This window comes from Tympanuchus pallidicinctus, unplaced genomic scaffold, assembly GCF_026119805.1.
Source record: "Tympanuchus pallidicinctus isolate F22 unplaced genomic scaffold, pur_lepc_1.0 scaffold24, whole genome shotgun sequence".
NCBI lineage: Eukaryota > Metazoa > Chordata > Aves > Galliformes > Phasianidae > Tympanuchus > Tympanuchus pallidicinctus.
Window position 1 is genome coordinate 9,653,241 of NW_026294741.1, and position 22,874 is coordinate 9,676,114.

General features: G+C 46.1%; 1 protein-coding gene across 2 annotated transcripts in view; it reads right to left on the reverse strand.

The window, feature by feature from the left end:
* BAZ1B (bromodomain adjacent to zinc finger domain 1B) overlaps positions 1-22,874 on the reverse strand; it is a 52,030-nt gene that overhangs the window by 5,210 nt on the left and 23,946 nt on the right. For both annotated transcript variants that reach the window (XM_052688630.1, XM_052688631.1), the window contains exons 10-16: positions 21,041-21,152; positions 11,072-11,170; positions 10,482-10,659; positions 9,330-9,515; positions 5,201-5,348; positions 3,481-3,628; positions 1,575-1,693 (exon numbers count right to left, since the gene is read on the reverse strand). In XM_052688630.1, the coding sequence (XP_052544590.1) occupies positions 1,575-1,693; positions 3,481-3,628; positions 5,201-5,348; positions 9,330-9,515; positions 10,482-10,659; positions 11,072-11,170; positions 21,041-21,152 (990 nt within the window). The remainder of the gene's footprint in view (positions 1-1,574; positions 1,694-3,480; positions 3,629-5,200; positions 5,349-9,329; positions 9,516-10,481; positions 10,660-11,071; positions 11,171-21,040; positions 21,153-22,874) is intronic.

Consider the following 22,874-nt stretch of genomic DNA (forward strand, 5'->3'; position numbering starts at 1 on the left):
AGGAGCTGCTGCGCTGCGTCCCACAGAAGCGCTCTGTGTGCGAGTCTGCCTGTCAGAGCGCTGCGCCCATGGAGACAAGCACGGCGTTGAAGGCCCTCGCCTTAAGTTTCTCTCTGTACCAAGGGAACGTGTAGGTCTTCCTCCCCAGCCAAGCTCCTTCCATCTGGTCAGAAGGGTCTGAGCAAGCTGCATCCAGCGTGCTGCAGCGCTCCATCTGCAGCCTCTAATCCAGCCCTGCCCAATAAATCATCCCTCCCAGCCCCCCTGCGGGAGCAGCGCGTGTCAGGGCAGCGGGCCGCCTGCCTGCTGTCACTCCTGCTTGTGTGTCAAGCGTGAGGCATGTGTTAGATGTCTGACAATCCAACATTCTAGGTTATATCCCTCAGGATAAACGCCATGAGGATTAATGGGACTTCTCTATTAAAACAAAAGTTTTCCACAGTGACCTTTCCACGTTAATGCTCTTTAAAACCACGGGGTTGCATTTAGTGCTTTATTTTTAGTGACTGTAACCCTTATGCTATTGTTTGGAAACCTTGGCTTTGCTCCTGACTTGGCTGCGCAACATCGGCTGAACATACTCCAAGTGTGGACATGGATACACCACAGAACAACAAGCAGCACGCATAGCCAGGGTATCAGTGAACACCCCTGAAACCAGAATAAAGCAGGCGAATCGAGACTGATAGACCCGGATGGAAACCCCTGAAAGAATACAGGATAATCCTTGGGGTCCTGGTCTCTGAATTTCACCATCTGCCCTGGTTAGGACAGGCTGAAGCTAATTTTATGTCAGTCAAGGACATTTTGACAGAAAGCAAAAGCTGGCTGTGTGCTGTTCTGAGACTGAGCTGCTCATTGCACCAAGTTGCCCAAACAAGACGGAGTCAAACTCCCTTAAAAACAAAGTCAACATGCATACCAGAAATTGCACTGCACGCTGGGGTAGGCAAGTAGTCACTGATGAGTCTAGAAAATGTTATTTCACTCCGCTCAGGAGTGAGTCAGCTGTGTATCCTGAGTGGTCTCTATGCAACCAACAGGTGCTGGCTGCCCAGGCCCTGCTGCACTTTGACTACTGTGCCTTCCCACGGGAACCAACAGATGAGGTCCTGGTCTGACTACTTAAAAATGGCCCCTTTCCACTAGAAATCCTGCATGTAAGGTGCTACGAGCTTGTGCTAGGAAGGGAAAAAGCAAGAGCAGTAGAGTGTTGTGGCCAAAGCTCCAGTTTTCCAAGATGCACTGCAGGCACAGACTGCCAGTACCAATTACAGGTAATGCTGTTCCCTAGACTTTCCCTGCTGCAGCTTCTGCTGATGCTGAACGGGTGTCTGCAGTGTTCCCAGGAGAACAACAGTTCACAGAAGCGCTATCTTTGTCACAAAGGGAAGGGAGTTCACTCCAGCTCCCCAGGGAAAACACAATCACAGACTTCCCTTGTGCAATTCCCTATTTCCTAGTAAGAACCTGTTTCATGTGAAAGCACAAGCATAAAATTGGATCAATTCTTTGAACACTGAAGGCATAGTCTTAATATTCTCTGTTAATTTTCTGCATGGTCAAAGCCTTACGTTTCAATCCAGCGACTTCATAATCTTCTTCTTCCTCTTCTTCTTCCTCAGCATCTTGCTCATCAGAAGCTTCCTCACCTTCTTCACCTTCATCTTCAGCAGAATCCTCTGTGTAGTTCCTAGAGCACGGCAGGTAAACACATGTTGTACCAGGACCTGGGAATGAGGAGCCCTGGGCCCCCCGTACTGTTTGCTCACACACAGACTTGACCACCTCAGTGTGTAAAATAAACATCCCGACTCAAACTGAAGTGATCCAGTGTATTTCCAGAGGACCAAGTTGTAGCTACAGTTAAAAGAACACTTCTCGGACTACAGCTGGAACACCCCAACAGCTGAATCTGTGTCTTTTCTCCCTTTTTCCCCACTCCTGTTCTAGATAACCATGTGATAATAGATTTTGACATTGAGACTGCTGCACAATTCTCCTCTCTGAACAAGTGCTGCTGTTTCACCCTTGTTTGCAAGCCTCGCTTGAGGAGTTTCACAATGGTTTTACTTTGGGCTGTTTTTTTCCCCTTCGGCTCCTGCTGGAGTATTTCCCCGTTATTGCTTTCCCCTGTCACTACAGGAAACAGACCTTGTTTAGTGTTATTCACAGCTAAACTTCACATATTACTGAGCAAATCATCAGTTCAGACTTCTTACGTGCTGGCATCAAAGCCAAAAAGACCGTGCCCAGGACAGTTCTAACTTTCTGCATGTGTCTGTTAAAGCATTCTAACCATAATAAACAGAGGAAAACAAAGCAGCACACATAGGCAGATGGGGACAAAGGCAAAGCTATTGTGGGAGTCTCGGTCCTCTGGAGACAAGGGAGCTTGAGCAGTAAATGGAGTAAGAATTAGCTCCCACAGTAGAGCAGGGCATAAGTCTTTGCAGGCCAGCATTTTTTCCCCTGCCTGAGCTAGGAAGACAAGAGCAGAAAGCAGGTAACAAGACAGGTGTTACCCCACCTGATGGCTCTCATCCAGCAGCCAAGCAGCTTGCAGGTGACTCCACCACATCAAAGCAACTACAATCGCAAGCTAGAACAGCTGCATTAAAGCCCTGTCATTCTGGAACAAGCCTGATGAATCCTTAAATGGTGCCCAGGGAGTTAAGTAATACTTTTAAGGCTGTGCACCACCTGTACACTACAAGTTTGCACGCCTCCTATTGTGCTGCCACTCTGGATGAAAGGATCTGTTGACTGCTTATGCATCAGGTGCTATTTGATAGCCTCACCTTGCTGACAAGCAGGGAGATGCAGCACTGCAATTAGCTTACAATATAGGCAGAAAAATACATTTTGCATACATTTAACTTCCAGCCTACAGCAATTCACAAAGCAATTCAGCCCCTTGCTGTCAGGAAACAACTACTCGATTCTGCTGCACACAACAACTTCGATTCCTCCTCAAATCATATCATCTCCACAATCTATAATGGATCCTACCTCACAAAAGTGCCAATGTTCATCAGGCCAAAAGAAGTGCCAAGGTGGCATTTCATTATCTGATTTTTAGTAGCACACAGGGGCTGAGCTGCAGCCTGGAGTAGTGTCTGCTTTAATTAGATGAGGCCACAAGAATAACTTAGCCCAGGGCATTAGAGTTGCAGTGCTACCCACTACAATCCCATGAAAAAGGAACCCAACTATTTGCTCAGGTGAACAACAGTCCCTAGTGCATAAATTTTGGTTGATGCTTTGTGTACGTTTTCACTGCCACACTGAAACTATTTATTAAACGTCATGGATCACCACACAAGTGTGCTGAACTTAAAGAAACTCAGAGACACTGAGTCAACCTGGCTATTTTGGTCCTTTCCAAGGGTCTTTGTTTAAGGCTGTTTTGATCCTCTCGTGAAAACATGGCTAAAAATCTGCACCAGTGACAACTCAAAGGAAAGGAGTGCCACTCACCTGCCCCGGGAGCTGCGCCTGGCAGTGGAGGGCTGACAAGCTGGGCACTGCCATTCTCCATCTGGTATCTCATAGAGTGCTGGTCTCAGGCAGAACAGGTGGAAGGCTTTGTTGCACTCGTCACACAGGATCAGCTTGTCATCCTCACCTAGGAGAGCACAACCTACTTGTAACTGAGCACCACAGCCCTGCATGACCCGCGACGCAGAAGCTGCCACGTGGCTGGAGGTCAGAACGCAGTGAGAGGAAGATGCAAAGTGCCCTCTGATAGTGGGCACCCTTCCTTCTCAGTTTCCACTGCAGTGGAAACAAGCAGTATTTGAAGAAAAGACAAAGCAAAGTCCATTGCTCTACAAAGATTTCATTTGAGACAAGGGTAGAAAGCCGCCAAATACATTTCACCCAGAGTAGATGCCAAACTGACCAGGAGGAAAGAAGCATGCTGCAGAGAGCCTAGCATGCCCATGAGCCTAGTAAGAGGCTAGGAACATAACCATAGCAATTCTAGCCTCAATGTGAGGCACAGTGTTTTTCTTTCTACTCAAGGTAGCAAGCCCATAGGAAAAAAAAGGGCATGCAGCAGAACTAGTCTCTCCATGCTTCTCAGTGATGACAGATAACACAGACGTAGTCCTGAGCCAGCTACTTCATTTACTGAAAAGAAGTGTGGAGAGCTTGCCAGCATGTCCCTAGCATCCCAGTTCTTGAGTTCTGTTAAACCATAATCTGTTAGTCTCAGGTGATCCCTCTCCTACATCTGCCTACAATTTATATATTTTTACAGTTTACATATTAGTTTGGAGGCTCCACAGTGGAGGATGTTGCACCGGTTCAGCTCATTTCTTTACAGAAGTGGACAACACAGCCTTTTGGTAAGCAAAAGCAGCTCCGTTTTCCCTCAGATCTGTCTGCCCTCATTTCCCACTAGTGTTTCAACAAATAGAAAAGGAGACAAAAAGCACATGATGTGGCAGAATGTGCTACCAAGCTCTCTCCTCCAGGCTTCCATCCAAAAGGAGAGGTTATGGCAGTACAATTTTTACTCTGCTAGTACTAGTACTCAATGACTGGTAACACTGTCTAATTTCCCCTTCCACCTGCAGGATTCTCAAGCCCTCCTTCATACAGTCCCTCCTGTCACCTATTTGGGTACTCCCCAGCCTTACCAGAGCAGTGACTAAAGGCAAACAGCTTCATTTCTCTGCTCTCACAAAAGAAACAAAGAGCTTGCTTCTTCCAGCTCAGCAGGCAGTTCCACTCCCACTCTAGCCCCAAACTAGCATCATCCCACTGCTCTCTCCTATTCAGTTACAGGGTGCATTAACCTTCCCAGCCTCTTCTTGCTTGTTCCTTCTGCAGGAGATGGGAACAACTGACAAGGCTCAGAGACCCACAGACCATTCCAGCTCATAAATGAAATTGAGGCAGTGGCACAAATGCTCCTGCAGAAGGATCTGCAGACAATCTGTGTCCAAGTATCCTGAATATCCAGGGGACAGCAGCACTGCAGCGTTCTGCAACACTCCGCACCAGTTTCATCAGAATGGTTTATTGGAGTCAGGGTCAAACGCTTCCGTGAGATCAATGCTTCTGAGCGCGTAAATCCTGACGGTCAGAACTCAAAACACAGCCAAAGGCAGAGTGACAGCAAGAGGGGCACGCTGCCCAAGCAGGGCACGGAGAGGTGACAGCGTGCGGCTGTCAGGCAGGCAGCGCGTACCTTTCTTGCGACACACTTTGCACCGGGCGTTCTCTGCTGACATATCCCACTTGATACAGGCATCCAGCATCCCGAGCAGCACGTGCATACGGGAGAAGGTCTGGGCCTCACGGATTGCCGTCTTCCACTTCTCCATGGCTGAAGCAACCTGCAGACAGACCTAACAACTTACAACAAAGCACACAGACACAGCTTGCTACAGTCTGAAGATGTTTTTATACCCTTTAGCCGGGGCCCTTAATAATCAAAACCCAGCTTTGTATTTCTTTCCTTCTACATAGCCACTGCGGCCCTACTTGTGGTTTATCCATAACCAGCCTCGCTGGATCACACAGTTCATAGTCCTGCTACATTTTATGGCCAGGCTGGAACAACCAACGTGAACTCCTCTAGATTCTTACTCTGAACGTCTAACCCAAATAATCGGCAGGCTAAGAAAATAAAAAGTAGAAATCTAGCACTGCAAAATGTGGGATGAAAGTCAGGAGGCAGCTGGCAGCATCACTCGAGTGCGGGGAATTGGAGCAGCCTGCGCTGCCCTCCAGTGGATATCGCAGGGAGGCTCGGGCCCATCAGCAGGAGCTGCCACTCCTTGCCAAAGGACTGTGACATCAACTGTGATCAGATGTGACAGCCCCAGATATGAAACCTGCCCCTCTCCTGAGATGGAATGACCTCAGCACGTGTGAGATCCCAGAATGAGCTGCAAGTGAGGATGAGAGCCTGAGATTTGTGCTGTCTGCACACAGTAAGCTGCATGTGAAACCTCCAACTCAGCTCCAAGGGGTTCTGAAAAAACATACTACTGCAGATCGGAAATGCACCAGAACAGAGGAGTAATCCAGAGCCACTGCACATTCAACTCTATCATTAATCCTCTGCTTTACAACAATGAGGTGATGGCCTAGACACGACAGGGACATAATAGAACTCAAGTTAGTCTTCTATCCAAGGAGAATGAAAAACAAACAGTGAAGTGTCAGATGGGAAAAACTGAACTCTGCAGCTGACAGCAATTTGGGAGCCAAACAAAACCCAGTTTTTTTTTTCTTTTGCAGAGTTGCACATTCTCCTCCCACTGCATTTGAAGAAGCACAGTGTGTATCAGATGCTTGGAAAAACACACAAACCGTTCTAGTAAGCCAACATCCCTGTTGCCACTGCTAGCATACAACCTGGAGCCCAAGACATTCAGGACAAATGGAAACCTGCACTGCCTACTGTGGTAGATTACACAGCATCGTGCTACTTCTCTGCAGAACATTGTTGAGGTGCTTCACATACTGTGTAATTGATTTTCCAAGTAACTGTTCCATGGGTTTTGCTGTTAACATACTGGGTAACTGCTGGGCCAAGATAAATCTGCAAAAGCTGCTGGCATGTTATGCTTAGATTTTTCTCTCCAAGCCTGTGGAATTTCACAGATTTTTAGCCTTGCTTCCCAAGCATCATGAGACTGTGGCATTTTAGCAGGACCATCATCAGGGGAGTTCCAATTGCCAACTAGGCAAAAACGGAGACTGAAGGAAGTCAAGTACCCTCCCACTGGGAAGGCAGCATTCTAGCAGGGAAAACAAAAAAAGCCCCACAGATCCACTGCCAGAGGCAGCCTCAGTCACGTTTCAACTGCAGAGTAACAGAAAATTCCTGCTTTGGGAAAGATGACAAACCTGCACTTAAGAAACTCTTGTCTGGTATCCTAAGATGACAGAAATGCCTTTCCACCATAAACACCTCTGCAACCATAACTCTCTGACTGTGACTCTGGGATGCTGTCTGCCCTCATCAGGGTACTCCAGTGAGAGCTGCTCCCCACCCAGCCCCTCACAGCCACCCTGAGCAGCAAGCACAGGGGCGGGCAGCCGATCTGTGCTCAGACAGCTGTGCTGCACCTCGTGCTGCCAGCTCCAGTGCTACTGCCTCCCCACGTGGGAACACAGGTGTAAACACACAGGCAAAATACAGTTTTTCAGAAGCAGTCACAAGCCAGGTCTGCACTGCCCTCTTCTACCACTCAGCAGTGCCTCTCTAACTGGGGAGCTGAGCCAGGAGGAGCCTTTGGTGCAGACAGTTAGGCCAGCAGATGGATACCTTATTGAGCCCCAACTTGCTTCTCACAGGGAAGACGAGGCAGAATGGGCCACAATTTCTCTGCTGTAGCCTTCAAGCACACCAAGTGTGTTTTTCCAGTTCAGCTACATTGTATTTTCCCTGATATATACTCTCAATGCAGCTACCCCTCTAAAGACTCCAGCTTGAGATCTGCTTTTCAAAGTCTATGTAAGAACACAAAAATAAATCCAAAGAGTTCAATATTCACTGTATGACCACGAGCAGCTAAGGTAAAGAAGGCACTGCACTGCATTACTGCTCCAGAGACACCAAAACCAGAGCACCAGAGGGAGACCTGCAGCGCCACCTGCTCAGGGTGACGATAAGGACACCTGTGCTCATGGCACTACAGGGCCCAGCTGTGTAATGAGGTATGCAGCCACGTTGGAGAAACTGGGCAATACTGCAAAAATTAATTGCCATTTTGAATTTAAATCCTGCAGCATTCAGAAGTACTGCTGTTCCAGCTGGTTTCCGGAGGACGAAAGCACTAATCAGGATGTTTCAGCCATATAGGCACATCTAACTGAGCTGATGTAGTTGAAAACTCTGCAACTGTGAGGGTGAAGCAATGCTACGGAAGCCTGGCCTCGCCATGTCATCAAGGGAGCAAAGCTCTATGGGTAGAGTGCCAAAACTAATCAGGATCAAAATGACTCACTTTTCAGGCAACTAAGAGCTCAGGTTTCATGTCTAACATAGCTGTAGCGTGAGCAGAGAAATGGCTGGGGCTCCAATACAGAGCTCACTGCTACATCAGTTTAGATATTGCAGTAAGTCTTTGTTTGCCCTGGATGCACATCCTGCAGGAGTGACTTCCAACTACAGCTTTAAAACACGACAGCACAACGTGGTGCTGCTGAAGATATGCGAAACGCCGTGATCCACGTCCTTTCTGTCCCAGAGAAACTGATTTCTACAGCTACATTCTGCTGAGAGCTTTGAGAAAAAAGGAGCTTTCCATTCCCACTGCACTGCAGACTGGAAGATTCAGCAAAGCTAACAAAATTTAGATACTTCAGCACACTGAAGACTGAAAAATTTCTAGTGACTACCCAAACATCCTCTTATCATGGCAATGCCACGCATAACAAAGACCCAAGGGCTCAGCACACGCTGATAAGAGGTTTCAAAACAAGAACAAAAACACAAACATAATGAGTTGAACATCTATTACTTTTCTAGTCTGGAAATGTCAAATGCACCTGCTGCTCCAATGCTGGTCTTGTCACTTCTACCGAAGACAGTGACCAAACAGGGCAAATCATTTCATTTTGAAGGGAGAGGAAAAAGAGAAAAAAAATCCCACGTCACCAATGTCCCATTCGGCTCAGGAAAACAACCAACATCCTCACAGTATGAAATGCTGGTTCAGGGCAACTGCCTGAAGAATCTACCAAATCCCCTGCAGCTTCCCTCCATGCCTTTTGGGAGGCTACACCTGTAGACTCACCCAGCTCTTCCACCTGGTTTTCCAGACAAGCTGTGTGTAGCCCAGCCTGTGTTGCTGTGGGCATTTCTATCCATAACAAGTCTTCCATCTTCCTGAATAATATGCATAACTCTGATATTTACCTGAACCTCGCTGCCTTATACTCACCAGAACCTCAGCAAGGCTCTCTTTTTCTTTGTGGGTCGAAGGCAATAAGACCCCACCTGTTCTCTCTGATGGATACAACTCAACAAGTTCCCTGAAATGCTGTGTAATGCATTTTTATTCATGTGTTTTTATACACAGGTGAGGAATTTTGCAAAGGAAGTCAGATACCCAACTTGACTCTTTTCCTGTCTACAGAGAGAATACTGCAACTGCAGCTATACAGAAGGACTTTTATTCAGCTAAACCTTTACACTTCAGAGTAACCAGGGAATATCTGGGCCCATAAACAACAAACTCACTGCGCCCTAAACTTGCAATAGGGAGAAACTGCACAGGATTTTCTGCCAGACGAAATTTAATGTAACTCGGGGTTCAAAGGCAGTACAGGACTAAAAAGAGCCCTGGGGTAAACAATACCTTAGCTTCTTCTGCCATTTTCTTTTCTTCATCTACCTCCTCAGCCTTGGCAATGTAGTCCTCTCCTTGATGTTTCCTTCTCTTCTGCTTAGGGGCCATGAAACCTTGCAGAAACTTCTTAATAACACCAGCTTGGAGTGCAATCACACACTCTCCAAAATCCTTTAGGCTCTCCAGTGAGTATACCTGTTAGGAAGAGTACACAATCACATCAGTTGGACATCACTCTTTGCACTGTTTAGAGAGGTTCTGTCCTGGCAATGGATATCTGTGATACTTAATGCAGTGTTACCATGCACCAAGTCCCACACTCGGTTATGGGATCAGCATGTTGCTGCTGCTTCTGCTGGAGCTCACACGTGGCTGATGAGCATGCATAGCACATGAATGCTCATGTCGGTTCAAAAAAGGAAAAAAAAGCAAGATGCTTCAGGGCAGAAAAGAAAAAGTTCTTCCATTTGATGTTTCCCATCACTCTCTTAACACTTACGATTGCATATGTACAGAGAGGTCTCTGTTCTGACTGAGGATGCAGTTTAACAGGTTACTAAGCATTCCAAGACAACGTCATCCTTTGGTAGGTGCACGCACCAGTCTCAAGCGTGTGTACTCTACCCATATCAGGTAAGCTTATCAACTCCTAAGGAGGTACAGCGCACCAGAAATTCTCACATGAGCAAGGCTGAACTAGCCAGAACACTGCCATATTCAGCTCACTGAGCAGATACACCCCTGAACAGAACGACCTTTAGCTCCTAGATGTGGGGCACAAACATTACTCCAAGTCTAATGTGGTCTGAATTTATGAAAAATCACCAAAAAAAAGAAAACTGCTGTCTCAGCAATACATTCTGGCTCTGACACAGAAGCTAAAAAGGAGCCAAAAAGAGCTCCACTGAAGTTCCATAAAGAAGCCCCTCCAACAACTGAAGAAAACAGGACAGCTGCACAGTTGTGCAGGACATTTACCCTCAAAGCTACAGCTCCCCTACACCAAATCAACCTCAAGTTAGCAGTTGTGTAGTCTTGAAATACTAGTTAACAAAGAATGCGTATGCAACAGATCTGATTTTCCCGACCCAAAGAGTCAAGACCTTAGAGTCAGTGTCAACGGGTCTGTCTTTCTTAGCACTACTTTGACTTTCCACTCACTCTTGCTTCAAATTCCGGTGTCACATCAACGTATCCCAACCCTCCTTTCTGCAGCCGAGTTGCAACCTCAATGAGATCACTTCGGAGGTAGTTCAGCAGTTCCTGGTTGCCATCACAGGATTTGAGGCCCAAGTTCTGTTTCCGAGCCAAGTGCATAGAATGTGTGATGTCCTGATACCTAGAAAATCAAGAAAAGCCTTTGAATGCACGCAGACCAGTGCCCTGTGAGTTGTCAGTGTGCTGGGCAACAACAGCTTCCAATAACAGCCACATGCTCCACCAGTACGGAACGCTCCTTGAAGGATGCTTTAAAGCAAGCAAAGCTCTGCCTCTGTGGATGGAACAGCTCTGCCTTTGCAAGCTGCGAGGAGCACCTTTAAGACTGAACCTCCTCCTGATTTTGAGCATTACTTATTGAGTAATACTTGTAGTTACTGTCTACAAAAGAACAATTTCTCATTCTTGTTATCTGCCCCTGCACAGGCACAATCAAAGCCAAGTGCTGAACGTTGCCACAGGAATGGAAAAGCTTGCTATGGTGAGGATGTGCTGTGAAGCTGAGAAGAGACACAGGGAAATAGCAGGCTCACTTTTTCTCCAAGCGCTCCTTTAGCTGGCTCTCTCTTACTCCTTGTGGATGCAGGCAGTCTATCAGCTCATCCAAGTCCTTCTGACTGTCACAGAGAAACCTGGAAGATACAACATTCACCAACATCAGCTAATCCATCTCTGCAGCAGCAGCTCCTTTTCTTAAGCACTTCACAAGAATTAGTAGACAGCAATGACAATTAATCTACATCCCAACCCCAGGGACGAGGTGAAAAACTTAGGCAGAATGCTTATACCAGCTTTTCTGTAAGACTGGCCTCATTTCAAGGTCCCCAAATGTAGCCCATTTCAGGGTAAGAAGAACAAAAACAAAATAAACACAAAACTAATTTATAGATGTCTCCTCCCACTAAGTTTATTAAAACACTGGCATTTGAATTTAGTAATCTGTCCTAGGGATTAGATTCACTGAATTGCAGTTAGCTTAAGCAATCTGAATGTCATTTTTGATGCACTAGAAAAGATTAACATGTTATGCACTGCATAGCATGGCAATTTAATCATTCTTTCTGTAGAGCCTTCAACTGATTTCATTAAGCCCCACAGCCCCTAGATCAAAAAGAGTATGTTCCAGTTTACACCACGATAGCTGATGCAACAGATTTGAGATGGAAAGCCATGCCCTCCACAAGTGCAGAAGATCTCCCTTCTAAGAAGCTTGCATTAACCTGAAAGATTAAATATAGTATCTGGGAATCACATTCATCAGCTTTCTGCTCTCATCAGCTCTCTGCTCACAAAGTCCTTCAAGAGAGCAATGGTAGCCTGCAGTTAGCTGAATCTAAAAGGGCAAAACTTCTGCACAGTTCTCTAAACAGGCACTTTCAGCAACTGCAGAGTGCAACCACACTGCTGGTCATGATGCAGGGCTGTATGGTCAAACTAAGCTTTCTGATATCCTGAAAACCTGCACCTTTCTTTTTCTTTTTGTTCTTTCCTGTGATGGCTCCGTGCCTCATCTCCTGAACCACGTACTGGTGCGAGCACTGGCAGACCTGGGCTTACAAAAAATAAAATACAAACACGTAGCTACCGGATGATTGCTCCTTACAAAAGGGAACTGAAGGATCAGCAAAATCTTAAATGGAAACAAGCACAAAGTGATCACCATCACGTGATCCTCGCCAGTCACAGAGAAGACCTGAGATCTAAGTTTTCTTCTTGGGCACAAGCTCAGATGAACCAACTTACAGCTAGAGAAGGGTGCTGTTCGATCTCCTGGAATATCAGTATCTGCAATGGGTTCTTATCCTGGGAGAAATCCTTACTAAGTATCTCATCTGGAAAAAAAGTATTTCACAGCGCTAGTATGCTTATGTTAGGGGAACAGCCTGACAACCTGCATTGCTTTATTAAACTGATTACGCTAATAAACAGAATTGTTTAAAAACAGAAGAAAAATGGTCCCTTGCCAATCATCTGCTTCAGTACACCCCAACACTGAAGGGCATCCTCGCTTTGCACACACAGATCAGATCTTCTGGCCACCATTTCTGCACACTCTGCCTGCAAGGAACAGGACAGAGCAGCTCCAAACATCCCTCACCCACTGGAGCCTGGCACAGGCACTTCTGAAGCAATGAAGGGCTGGTCACATGACCCAACGGACATTCACACAATCCCATAATAACCATATGTCAAACAATGTCAAACAACACAAATCCTGCCTTTTTCTTGCAGATGCCACTTGTGGTGAATGACGTGATCAGCATTCCTACATTCATTGAAGGTCTACAGACAGATCATTACAAAGTCTGGCATTTCTAAGTCTACTGGAATTGTGCTAAATAGAGACATTCCTCGAGATTATTTAGCATCAACTTGCTGCCAAAACCTTGGGGTAAACCTTTGGACTGATCCTAAACCATGTTTCAGAAGAAAGAGCTTGTCACAGCATGGGAATGGCACGAAGATCCTGCAGATACCCAAAGAGCACTATTACACAGTGTGTTAAGAAGGTTGCCTAGGTTGTGATAAAACAGCATTAAATCACTGCTGCTTACATGGGATTCATTTGGGAAATATCTGAGAAGATATTTCTACCCCAGCTTTCCCAGTTTTCCTCCAAAGCTACGCAACTAAGAGGGGAATTTCCTGCACAGTTTTCCTCTCTGCTAGAAACGAAAGGCCACTGGAAACAGTTAACATAAAGCACTGGGAGTCTACAACTACACCGTCTGGGGAAAGAACGCAGGCTGCCAGCCAGAATGAGAAAGCAGGGAACATCCTTGTGAGGAAGGCAGGTGGGGCCATCCAGGCACGTGCGCCCATGGGCTGCATGCAGGCCATTGCTTCACTGTGGTGCAACTGTCACTGGGCACCAAGCAAACACCAGTGCACTACTGCCCCTGGAAGTGGGCATGGGCAGGGCATGGTGCAGTGCTGACTCAAGTTATGACAGATAAGTTTATGGATTTTGCCACTTCAGATAACATGGTCCTGTGAACAGAGAACAACCCGCAGCCGTGCTGGGCGTTTTGATAAAGGAATTTGAAACCTGTCTCAAGATCGCCAACAAATCGCCAACTTCCAGGATTATTTGTGACTCCATTTTCAGTCGACGTAAAAACACGACTTGCAAATTTTCAAATGGAATGTATAGAACTGTAATCAAAAATTTGATCATGCCTCTTTGCCAGACTTCTATAAGCCCTCTCTTACCAGAGAAACATCCCTCACTTCACAATGGCTCCTTGTTCTCTGCTTTCTGGCAGTACGAACATTTGTGCTGTTTTGAATGATGAAGAACAGGAAGAGTAAAACTTCATCCACAACCTCTGATGAACACCTTGAGAGCTCAGGGAATTGCAGCTACTTTCATCAAACCACAAAGATAAGTTAGTTTCCCAGAAACAGGGCCTGTGTTTTGTCTTTTTTATATATTCAATATATTAAAAACTAAAATAAGTTTTGTTACTTGTATACATTAACAGTATCATATATTTTATGAGGGCTGTTTGAAGGTAGTGCCTTCTGTTTTATGGTGTTGGCCCACAGTGTCAGAAGCTGTTGGTGGCACAGCAGCAGAGGTTGATCCTTCCCACCACTGCCCCGTCACACCTGACAGAACAGCATCCAACATGGAAGCGCATATGAAGCACAGGTTTGTCACTGAACTCCTCCACAAGGGAAAAGTGGCACCACTGACAAACATGGGCACTTGCTGAACGCTGATGGACACCAACCATGGATGCAAGCGCTGAGAGAGGAGGGTGGTGCATTTCAGCAGTGGTGACAGTGCAGTGGGTCACAGCTCCACCAGTGCAGGTTGTTACGAGTGCAGCATGCAGGCTCTTGCTCACTGCTGGTGAAAATACATAGCTAGTGGTGACTACAATGAAAAAGAGTGTTCTGTGCCTGAGAATTTGCTCTATTGAATAGTATTCTTGTGTTCTCTGCATCTGTTGCAGTTTCCAGGGAAACTAGTTAAGAGGCACTTGTTCAAGAGCTACCTTTGTAGATGTGGCCCTAGACAATTCCTCTTCACTAATTGTGGCTCAGGCAAGCCAAAAGGCTGGAAACCTGTGGGCTAAACTAGCACAAGTTTGTTCCTGCTGAAAAGGAAACAGGGAAAGGAGAGTACCTGCAACAGACAAACTCAAGTTTTCTCAATCCTCCAAATGAGTAAGAACTAGGACTTCTAGGAGTAGGATGTTTTACATCAGCTTGAACTCAAATGCACACAATATAAACACATCAAAGACACACCTGTGGTCAGTGACACCGTACTGCTATGTGCAGTTACAGCTCCTGCTTCCCAAACCAGCTCCATGCACTCCCTACCCCCAAAGGAACCACCTGCACCTCCAACTAGGGCTCACAAGGCTGGGAGCCTGGACACTACAAAGAGGGCAGATATTTTAAATGAGGAGACAACAGGTCCATGATCTTGTGATTCTTAGTAAGTAGGAAGGGAAAGTAACTGGTGCCATTCATGTAGCTTGACATAGAACTTATACACAATCACACAATCTGAAGTAATGGAAATGATGCCCGTGGGAGAACCAAGACCAGATGGAGGCCTTCAAACTGACCACAAATGGGGTAACCTGTCTAGGCTAAAGGCCTAAATAACAGCCAGGATTCTCTCCTTACACATCTGGCAGCACAAGCCAGCAGGCTGGTCAGCAGTTGTAACAGAGGGAACGTGATACAAGTATTCACTCAAAAGGAGCTGTTCACATGCACTTGGGTTGAATATTCCCACTTGTTCTCATGCTGCAAGGGACAGAAAGAAAGGTATAAAACCTGGACTGCAGACTACGGAATGAGGAAATCAGGAGGACAACATCTAGAGGAGCCCAGGATCAGTACCTGCTCTGGAGGGTTGGTAGAAACAGGGAAACTCCATCTGTAGAATATAGGCGTGAGAATGGAGTCTGTCAGCACCCACGCATGGTTAACTCAAATTGTCTGCTGAGGGGACCCGCCATACCATGGTGTATTCCTAATAGATGAAGAACAATGGGAGTTACTCTGCAGAGATGCCACTATTTTTAAAATGCAACTGCTTTCATAGAATCATAGAATGGCTTGGGTCAGAAGGACCTCAAGGATCATCAAGCTCCAACCCCCTGCTACAGGCAGGGCATCAACCTCCCCATTTATACCAGCCCAGGGCCCCATCCAACCTGGTCCTGAACCCCTCCAAGGACGGGGCATCCACAGCCTCTCTGGGCAGCTGTTCCAGCACCTCACCACTCTCTCCGTAAAGAAGCTCCCTCCTTCAACTTTAAACCATTCCCCATCATCCTGCTGTTATCTATCCTTTCAAAGAGTTGATTCCCCTCCTGTTTATACTGAAAGGCTGCAGTGAGGTCACCCCGCAGCCTTCTTTTCTGCAGGCTGAACAAGTCCAGCTCCCTTATCCTGCCTTTGCACGGGAGCTGCTCCAGTCCCCTGATCATCTTTGTGGCTCCCTCTGGACCCTCTCCAACACTAACAGCTCTGTCTTTCTTGTACTGGGGGCTCCAGGTCTGGATGCAGTACCCCAGATTGGGCCTCATGAAGGCAGAGTACAGAGGGACAGTCACCTTCCTGTCCCTGCTGGCCACCCCTCTGCTGATGGAACCCAGGACACCACCTGCTTTCCAAGCTGCAAGAGCACACTGCTGGCTTTTCATCCACTAGAACCCCCAGGCCCTTCTCTGCAAGGCTGCTCTCAAGGTTTGCTCCTCCCAGTCTGTATACACACTTGGGATTCCTGAGCAGGATAAGTGAAAAGTCTATTGTGCACTAATGTACTACTAGAAAGGTTTCAATTAACCCATGGTTCTTGTCAGAAAGACAGGTGCACATGTATCACACAAAGCACTAAAGCATGGACACAAGACTTTCTCAAGGACCATAATGCCCGGAATCTTTAAACGGAGATTTTAATAGGCATCAACATCAGTGAGTGCGGTTCTTCTGTCTTTTCCTGGCAGAAGAGTGGCAAACATCCATGCATTTATGATTTGAAATAGACCTTTATGGTTTGAAACTGATATTCAGCTTCACCACTTCTAGGATCAGAGAGCAGGCCCTCTTCTTTTGCAGGGCAAAGTACTCCAAAAGCAAAAACCACTTCCATGAGGTACTGTTCCTGTAGCTCTTGGGGAATTACGGATTCTATTTCTTCCCTTACTATTGTCCCATAAATTCCCATTCTCAAGGAGAAAAGGAGCAAGACTGTGAAAAACAACACATCAAGGAGTTAATCCGGTACTGATTTCAAAGACCTAAATGAAGAACAGCTGTAGCTTTACCTTGCTATATGTGCAGTGTGAGGCTACTCTTAATTTCATTTTAGATGCACTACCAGGAAAGAGGCAGAAGATGCAGCAGAACACAAAGAAATGAAACTTTCTATACACCACATGCCAACATTATGAGCTATAGCATGCAAACAATACGGGAGTACCGATGTCCAAGGACTTCAGTGCAGTTTCAAGGCCTTTCAGGGTATGCAAGGACAATAAGAAAAAGCAGTCAAGGAGGAGACAGTTCTGTACCATCTAAACTCATGAGAGTCCTCGAGAAAGGAGAGATCAATGGCGATGGCCAGAAAGCAAAATGCTGTAACAGGAATATCTGAATGATCTGAACGTGATCGTTTGGTGGCCCTGCTAGGCAGGGGGGCTGGAACTACATGATCCTTGAGGTCCCTTCCAACCCGGGTGATTCTGTGATTCTGTGAATATGGATTTCCTAGAGGGAAATCGCAGTTGCTGCTGTCCCTTCAAGTAACAGATCTCAGGTTGCCTTTGCTTTCCCTTTTGTAGTGATAGCTGTCAGAAAGGCTCTCTGCAGTTCTAGAGCTTCAAAGAAAGTCTTTCAGTGGAGGGCGCTTACTGTTTCTCTGTAGAAACGGCTTTTGGTGGTCCTGTCGGGAGAAATTCATGCAGCCAGTGCAGAAAAAAATTCAGTCTGAAGTGATTATGTGCTCTTTAGCAAACTGCCATTGTACCCTCTGCTCAATTAAGGGCATGAAGGTGTAAATCTGGTTCAGACCATCCACCTTCACTGCTTGCTACCAACCTGGTTGTGAGACCAGTGCACACAGGCAAGATATCTTCATTCAGTAAAAAAACAAAAAAATAAAAAAATCTGCAAATGCTACAATTCTTAACAGTGCTTCCTAGCATCCATCAGATAGGACAGAAATCAAAGACGTTATATAACAGAAGAGTCAGACAAAAAAAGTCATCTAGCCCAGCATCTTATTTCTGAGTGGCAGAAGAGCAGAGCAGGCATACAGAGACAGTTCTTAAACCTGCCCCTCAGATTTCAGCATTTGCTCTTTCATAACCTTCTTGAGTGCCAGGACAAGAATGCCTGTGCTTAGCAGTCATCAACAAACTCCTCTGTCAGTGGCTTCTCCAACTGCTGCACAGGCACAAACGAGAAGATCCACAGCAGCCAGGAGCAGTGAGTCGGGGATATCAGCACATCTGAAGTAGTTCTTTCCTCTCTATTTGAACAACAACAACAACTGCCATTTCCTAGTTTAATTTTTTGGTCCCCTGTTTCTGCATCAAAATAAAATGCACTTTAAGGAGACTTCTCCACTAACATTACTTGCTATCACCCTGCTGAACACAGACACATTACAATATTTCTGTAATTTGCTTCCCAGCCAATTATTCTCTCATGAGAAAAGCTTCCTTCTCAACTTAAGGCACTTCAGCTCCTGCCAGGCCCTGTAACAACAGATCTTGTGAAACAAGATTGCTCCCGACTGAGAACTGTTTTGTCCTTGGTCTGTACTTCAGTTTAAGCTCCTTTTCATTTCTTTCATTAGACTCAACCGCAGTTATTACGCATGCCTTCTTACTTTTAATAAAATCCTCATCCTGAAATGAGCCATATTGAGAATGTTTCCTTACTGCTGTTGTTTTTTTCCCCCCTAGTTTCCTAAAAACTTTCTTTCCTAAAGGTAAGAGGCATTACCTAGCATGGAAACTAAACAATCCTTCTATGAAGGTGATCCACCTGGTGGATGAGGGTATGGCTGGACATAACCACCCAGAATTTAGTGAAGGCTTTGTCTCACGTCTGTCCCGGGACTGGGATAGATGTGCACTTTGCTGGGTAAAACACAGCTGAGGGCCAGGCTCTGAGCAGTGCTGGGTGGGGGTCCGTCCAGCTGGCGGCCATCACCAGGGCGCTCCCCAGGGATTGGTACTGGAACCACATCTGTTTAATACCTTCAGTGACGATGGGAGGAGAGGATTGAGTGCACCCTCAGGAGGTTCTCAAATGACACCAAGCTGGGAGGAAGAATTGATCTGCCTGGGTGTAGAAAGGCCAGTTGTACCAGGGGACATTCAGGCTGGATATCAGGAATAGTTTCTTCTCCAGAAGAGAGGTGAAGGAGTCACCATCCCTGGAGGCGCTCTTGAACTGTGGAGATGTGGCTCTGAGTGACTGTGGGCATGGCTGGGTTGGGTTGGACTACTGTCCCTTCCAACCTTAACGACTCCATGATTTCATGATCTCTTTGAAAGTTTCTGAAAGCATTTTAGGTTTCTGGGTGCCAATTTAAGGTTTGTTGTCTGTTTGTTTGTTTTTTAAACTAAGATTCTTAATTACTTTGTTCTCTTTTTTCAAACACCATAGTATGCTTAGATTCAGTATTCTTGTCACTTTTTACAAAGCTGCTCTTCAAAAGTAGAATATAACTCTGTCCCGAGACAACACCTGGTTCATAAAGCTGCCTCTCCTGACTCCATAAAGCACTTTTAAGCCTTGTAAGCTGGCGATCCTCTCAGCACATCAGCAAAAATTGCCAGCCTGATTGAGAAATTCAGCAGTGCTGTCTGAAATGCTGTGCTTTTTCAAACTCAGCCTAGAATTACAACTCACAGGGGTTCTGTATTACATAGCTCATCTGATTTGGCTCTGTATTACCTTGAATTCATAGCAGTGTGCACTAGTAGCTTAAGCTATGGCTTTTCTTTCATAATTTGTCCTTCTACTGGAACATGTATTTCCACCCCTGCTGAATGAAGTAGTAGTAAAAGAGGCAGTTAAGGAAGAGCTGAGCGAACTTTCTTGTGAATCATACAATCCACAACCTCTTATTTAGCACCCATGCTCTAGGAATAACTTATTTCCTGAACTTTGGCCACGTAACAAGATGTGCAATGATTTAGACTGGAAAAGAGGTGGAGATCTCCCACTGCAATACTAGACAGAGTGAAGATACACAGGGGAATCCTCGCTTTCTCCTACAGCCCTCTAACAATGAAAGGCAAGGGAAGAGAATTACGAAGATGTCCACAAATGTCAGCCTCCTCAGCAGTTCTTGATGGGAGAGGAGGAAGACCTTTGGTAAAGGATTTCTGACCTGCAGCAGCAGAACTACACTTTGGAGCTCAAATCACAAACTAGTGATATTTGGCAAAGATGGAGAAATCCCACTTGTCAGCAGGAGAGAACTGGGGGAAAAAGACACTGCTTATAAAAGGAGCTGCAGGCATCAGTACTTTGTGAGTTTTCAAGGTTATGGATTACCACAGTCCTTCACAAGTAATTTGGTAGGTACAGGCGGGGCCATTTTTTCTTCTGTCGTGGGGACAGTGCTAACTTCTCCTTACCATCCAATGCAACACTTGACACAGACTTTCTTTAAAGACACTAATAGAACCAGTCAGTGGAGCAGGTCAAACATGCTCAAAGGTAGACTGTTCACATGCAATTGATTCATTTTGAAGACACGTTGGTGGCTACAGCTTGGCATTAGGAAGTATTAAAGGGATAACTGCCTGTCCACATGTAAAAATATTTTGCTAAGCTCTAACAATCATCAATAGCAACAAAAAACACAATTCCACATAATGGCGTTATAGGAGAACAAATGCAGTCTCCCAACTTGCTGTGAAACCTAGAAAGAAAGAAGGAGCTGGGGGACTGCTCTGCATGTCTTACGTGATAGAAGAATGAGCAGCCTACACATATGGCTCCAAAGACAGCAATATGTACAGCTATACAGAGGCTGTTTCATCTGAAGGACTCCATGAGCCACAGTTCAGGCCTGTTAAGACGAGCCATGAACAAAAACCTAGACAACCAGGTAAGTCTGCTCCCACAGATTCTTGTTCAAAATACAGCTTGCCAATACTGAAAGCAGAATTAAAAACAACAAAAGACACAGTGAATCTTTTCAAATAAGAATTTTCCTGATTATAAAATAGGTAAAATTGATACAACAAAAAAGTGTTAATTTAGATTGGCTTTAAGTTTAATTAAATTAAACAGAGTATTTCTACAGTCTCTTGGATCAGCTGCCATTCACTATTCACTGTTAGTAATATCAGTTACAGAGGTCTGGCAGGCCTATAAACTAATTCAGCAGTTAAATACTGAAAGAGGACTATGTACACAGTAGGACCCATTGAGTGACTTCTCTGTACAGTTTCCTTGATCTTTATGCTTTGAGTATTTTGCAGCTATAAAGCATGTATTACCATAAGTTCTGTCCTTGCTTGGGTGCAGTGGTCTCTGCAGGGAGGTCTGCAGCACATGCAGACCTGTGAAGTGCACTCATTCTGCCATCAGCGGCTGTGCTCTTCCGCTTGTCTGGAAAAAAAAAGCACAAGCTCAAATTCTTATTCGTGCTTCTTCTCAGACATACTTTATTTCATAAGAACTAACCTACCTTCAGTTAAGTACTTCCAATCAACACTTCTACCAACAGTGCATTTGGCAGAGAAAAGCAATCCAGAATTACTTTGCTAAAGCCCACAATACTAGCACTTACAGAAACACGAAGATGAGCAATTCTTCAAGAAAACATTATTACATCCTAAAGCACGTTCATTAAATTAAGAAAAGCATTTCAACCATTTCACAGAACTTTAGAATGGTGTGGAAGGAACCTTAAGAGCACAGCCAGTCCCAATCCCTGCCATGATCTGGTTGTCCCCTGCCAGCTGCCATACCACATTCATGGCTTACGTACCTCCAGAGATGGAGAACTCGCAGCTCTAGGCAGAGAACCAGTGCCTCTAACCTAAATCTCTCCTCTTCTAACTTAAAGCCACTCCCCCTTGTCTCATCACTATGAGACCACATATAAAGTCAATCTTCTCTCCTACATACAAATTCCCTTTATACTGGAAGGCCACAGTGAGCTCTCCTCTCTTCTGCAGGCAGAACACCCCCAGCTCCTCGGCCCGGCTCCACAGCAGAGGTGCCCCAGCCCTCTGAGCACCTCGTGCCCTCCTCTGGACCCGCTCCAACAGCCCCACGTCTTTCTCGTGCTGGGGGCCCCGGGCCTGGACGCAGGACTCCAGGTGGGGCCTCACGAGGGCAGAGCAGAGGGGGACAGTCCCCTCCCTGCCCGCTGCCACCCCTCTGCCGATGCAGCCCAGGCTGCTGGCGGCTCTCCGGGCTGCACGCTGCTGGCTCAGGTCAGCTTTCCCTGTTCCAGAACCCCAAGTCCTTTCTGCAGGGCTGCTCTCAAGGAGTTCTTCCTCCTTCTGAACACATACCTGCCATTGCCCTGGTACAGCACCTTGCACTTTTGCTTGTTGAACAACATTTGGTCCAGGTGGGCCAATTTCTCAATTGTCTGAGGAACTACAGCCTGATCTTGGTATCAGGAAAGGTCAGAGGGCACGCTGCCTCAAGTATGATCATGAGGCACATGCAGGACCACCAGAGATCAGATCCAGCCAGTGTGGGCAGATCCTGCCCAACCAGCCTGACTTTGTTCTACAGCACGGGGGGATGAGAGAAAGGCTGTCAGCACAGACTACTCAGAATTTAGTAAAGCTTCTGACAGTGCCTCCCACAGCATTCTGCTGGGGAAGCTGCAGCCTGTAGCTGGGACAGATGCGCACTTTGCTGAGTAAAACTCTGCTGGAGGGCTGAGCCCAGAGCAGGCCAGAGGTGGCCAGTCACCAGTGCTGCTCCCCAGGAGTCAGCACTGGGGGCAGATCTGTTTAATATCTTTACTGACAACTAAGGCCAATGGGATGAGCTTCAATAAGACCAAGTACAGGTTCCAGCACTTTGGTCCCATGCAATGCTACAGGCTTGGGGCAGAGTGACTGGAAAGATGCGCAGAGGAAAAGGATCCAAGTGTATCAGTCAGTGTAGTGCATTAGTCAATGGCAGGCTGATCATGAACCAGCCAACACGAACACTTTGCCCAGGCAGCCAACAAGGCCAGCAGCATCCTGAGTGGTATGGCAAGGGTCTCTGCTCCCAGGTAACAGCAGTAGGACAAGAAATGACAGCCTTCTGGAACACCACAGGAGGTTGAGATTGAATATTAGGAATAATTTCTTCAAAAGA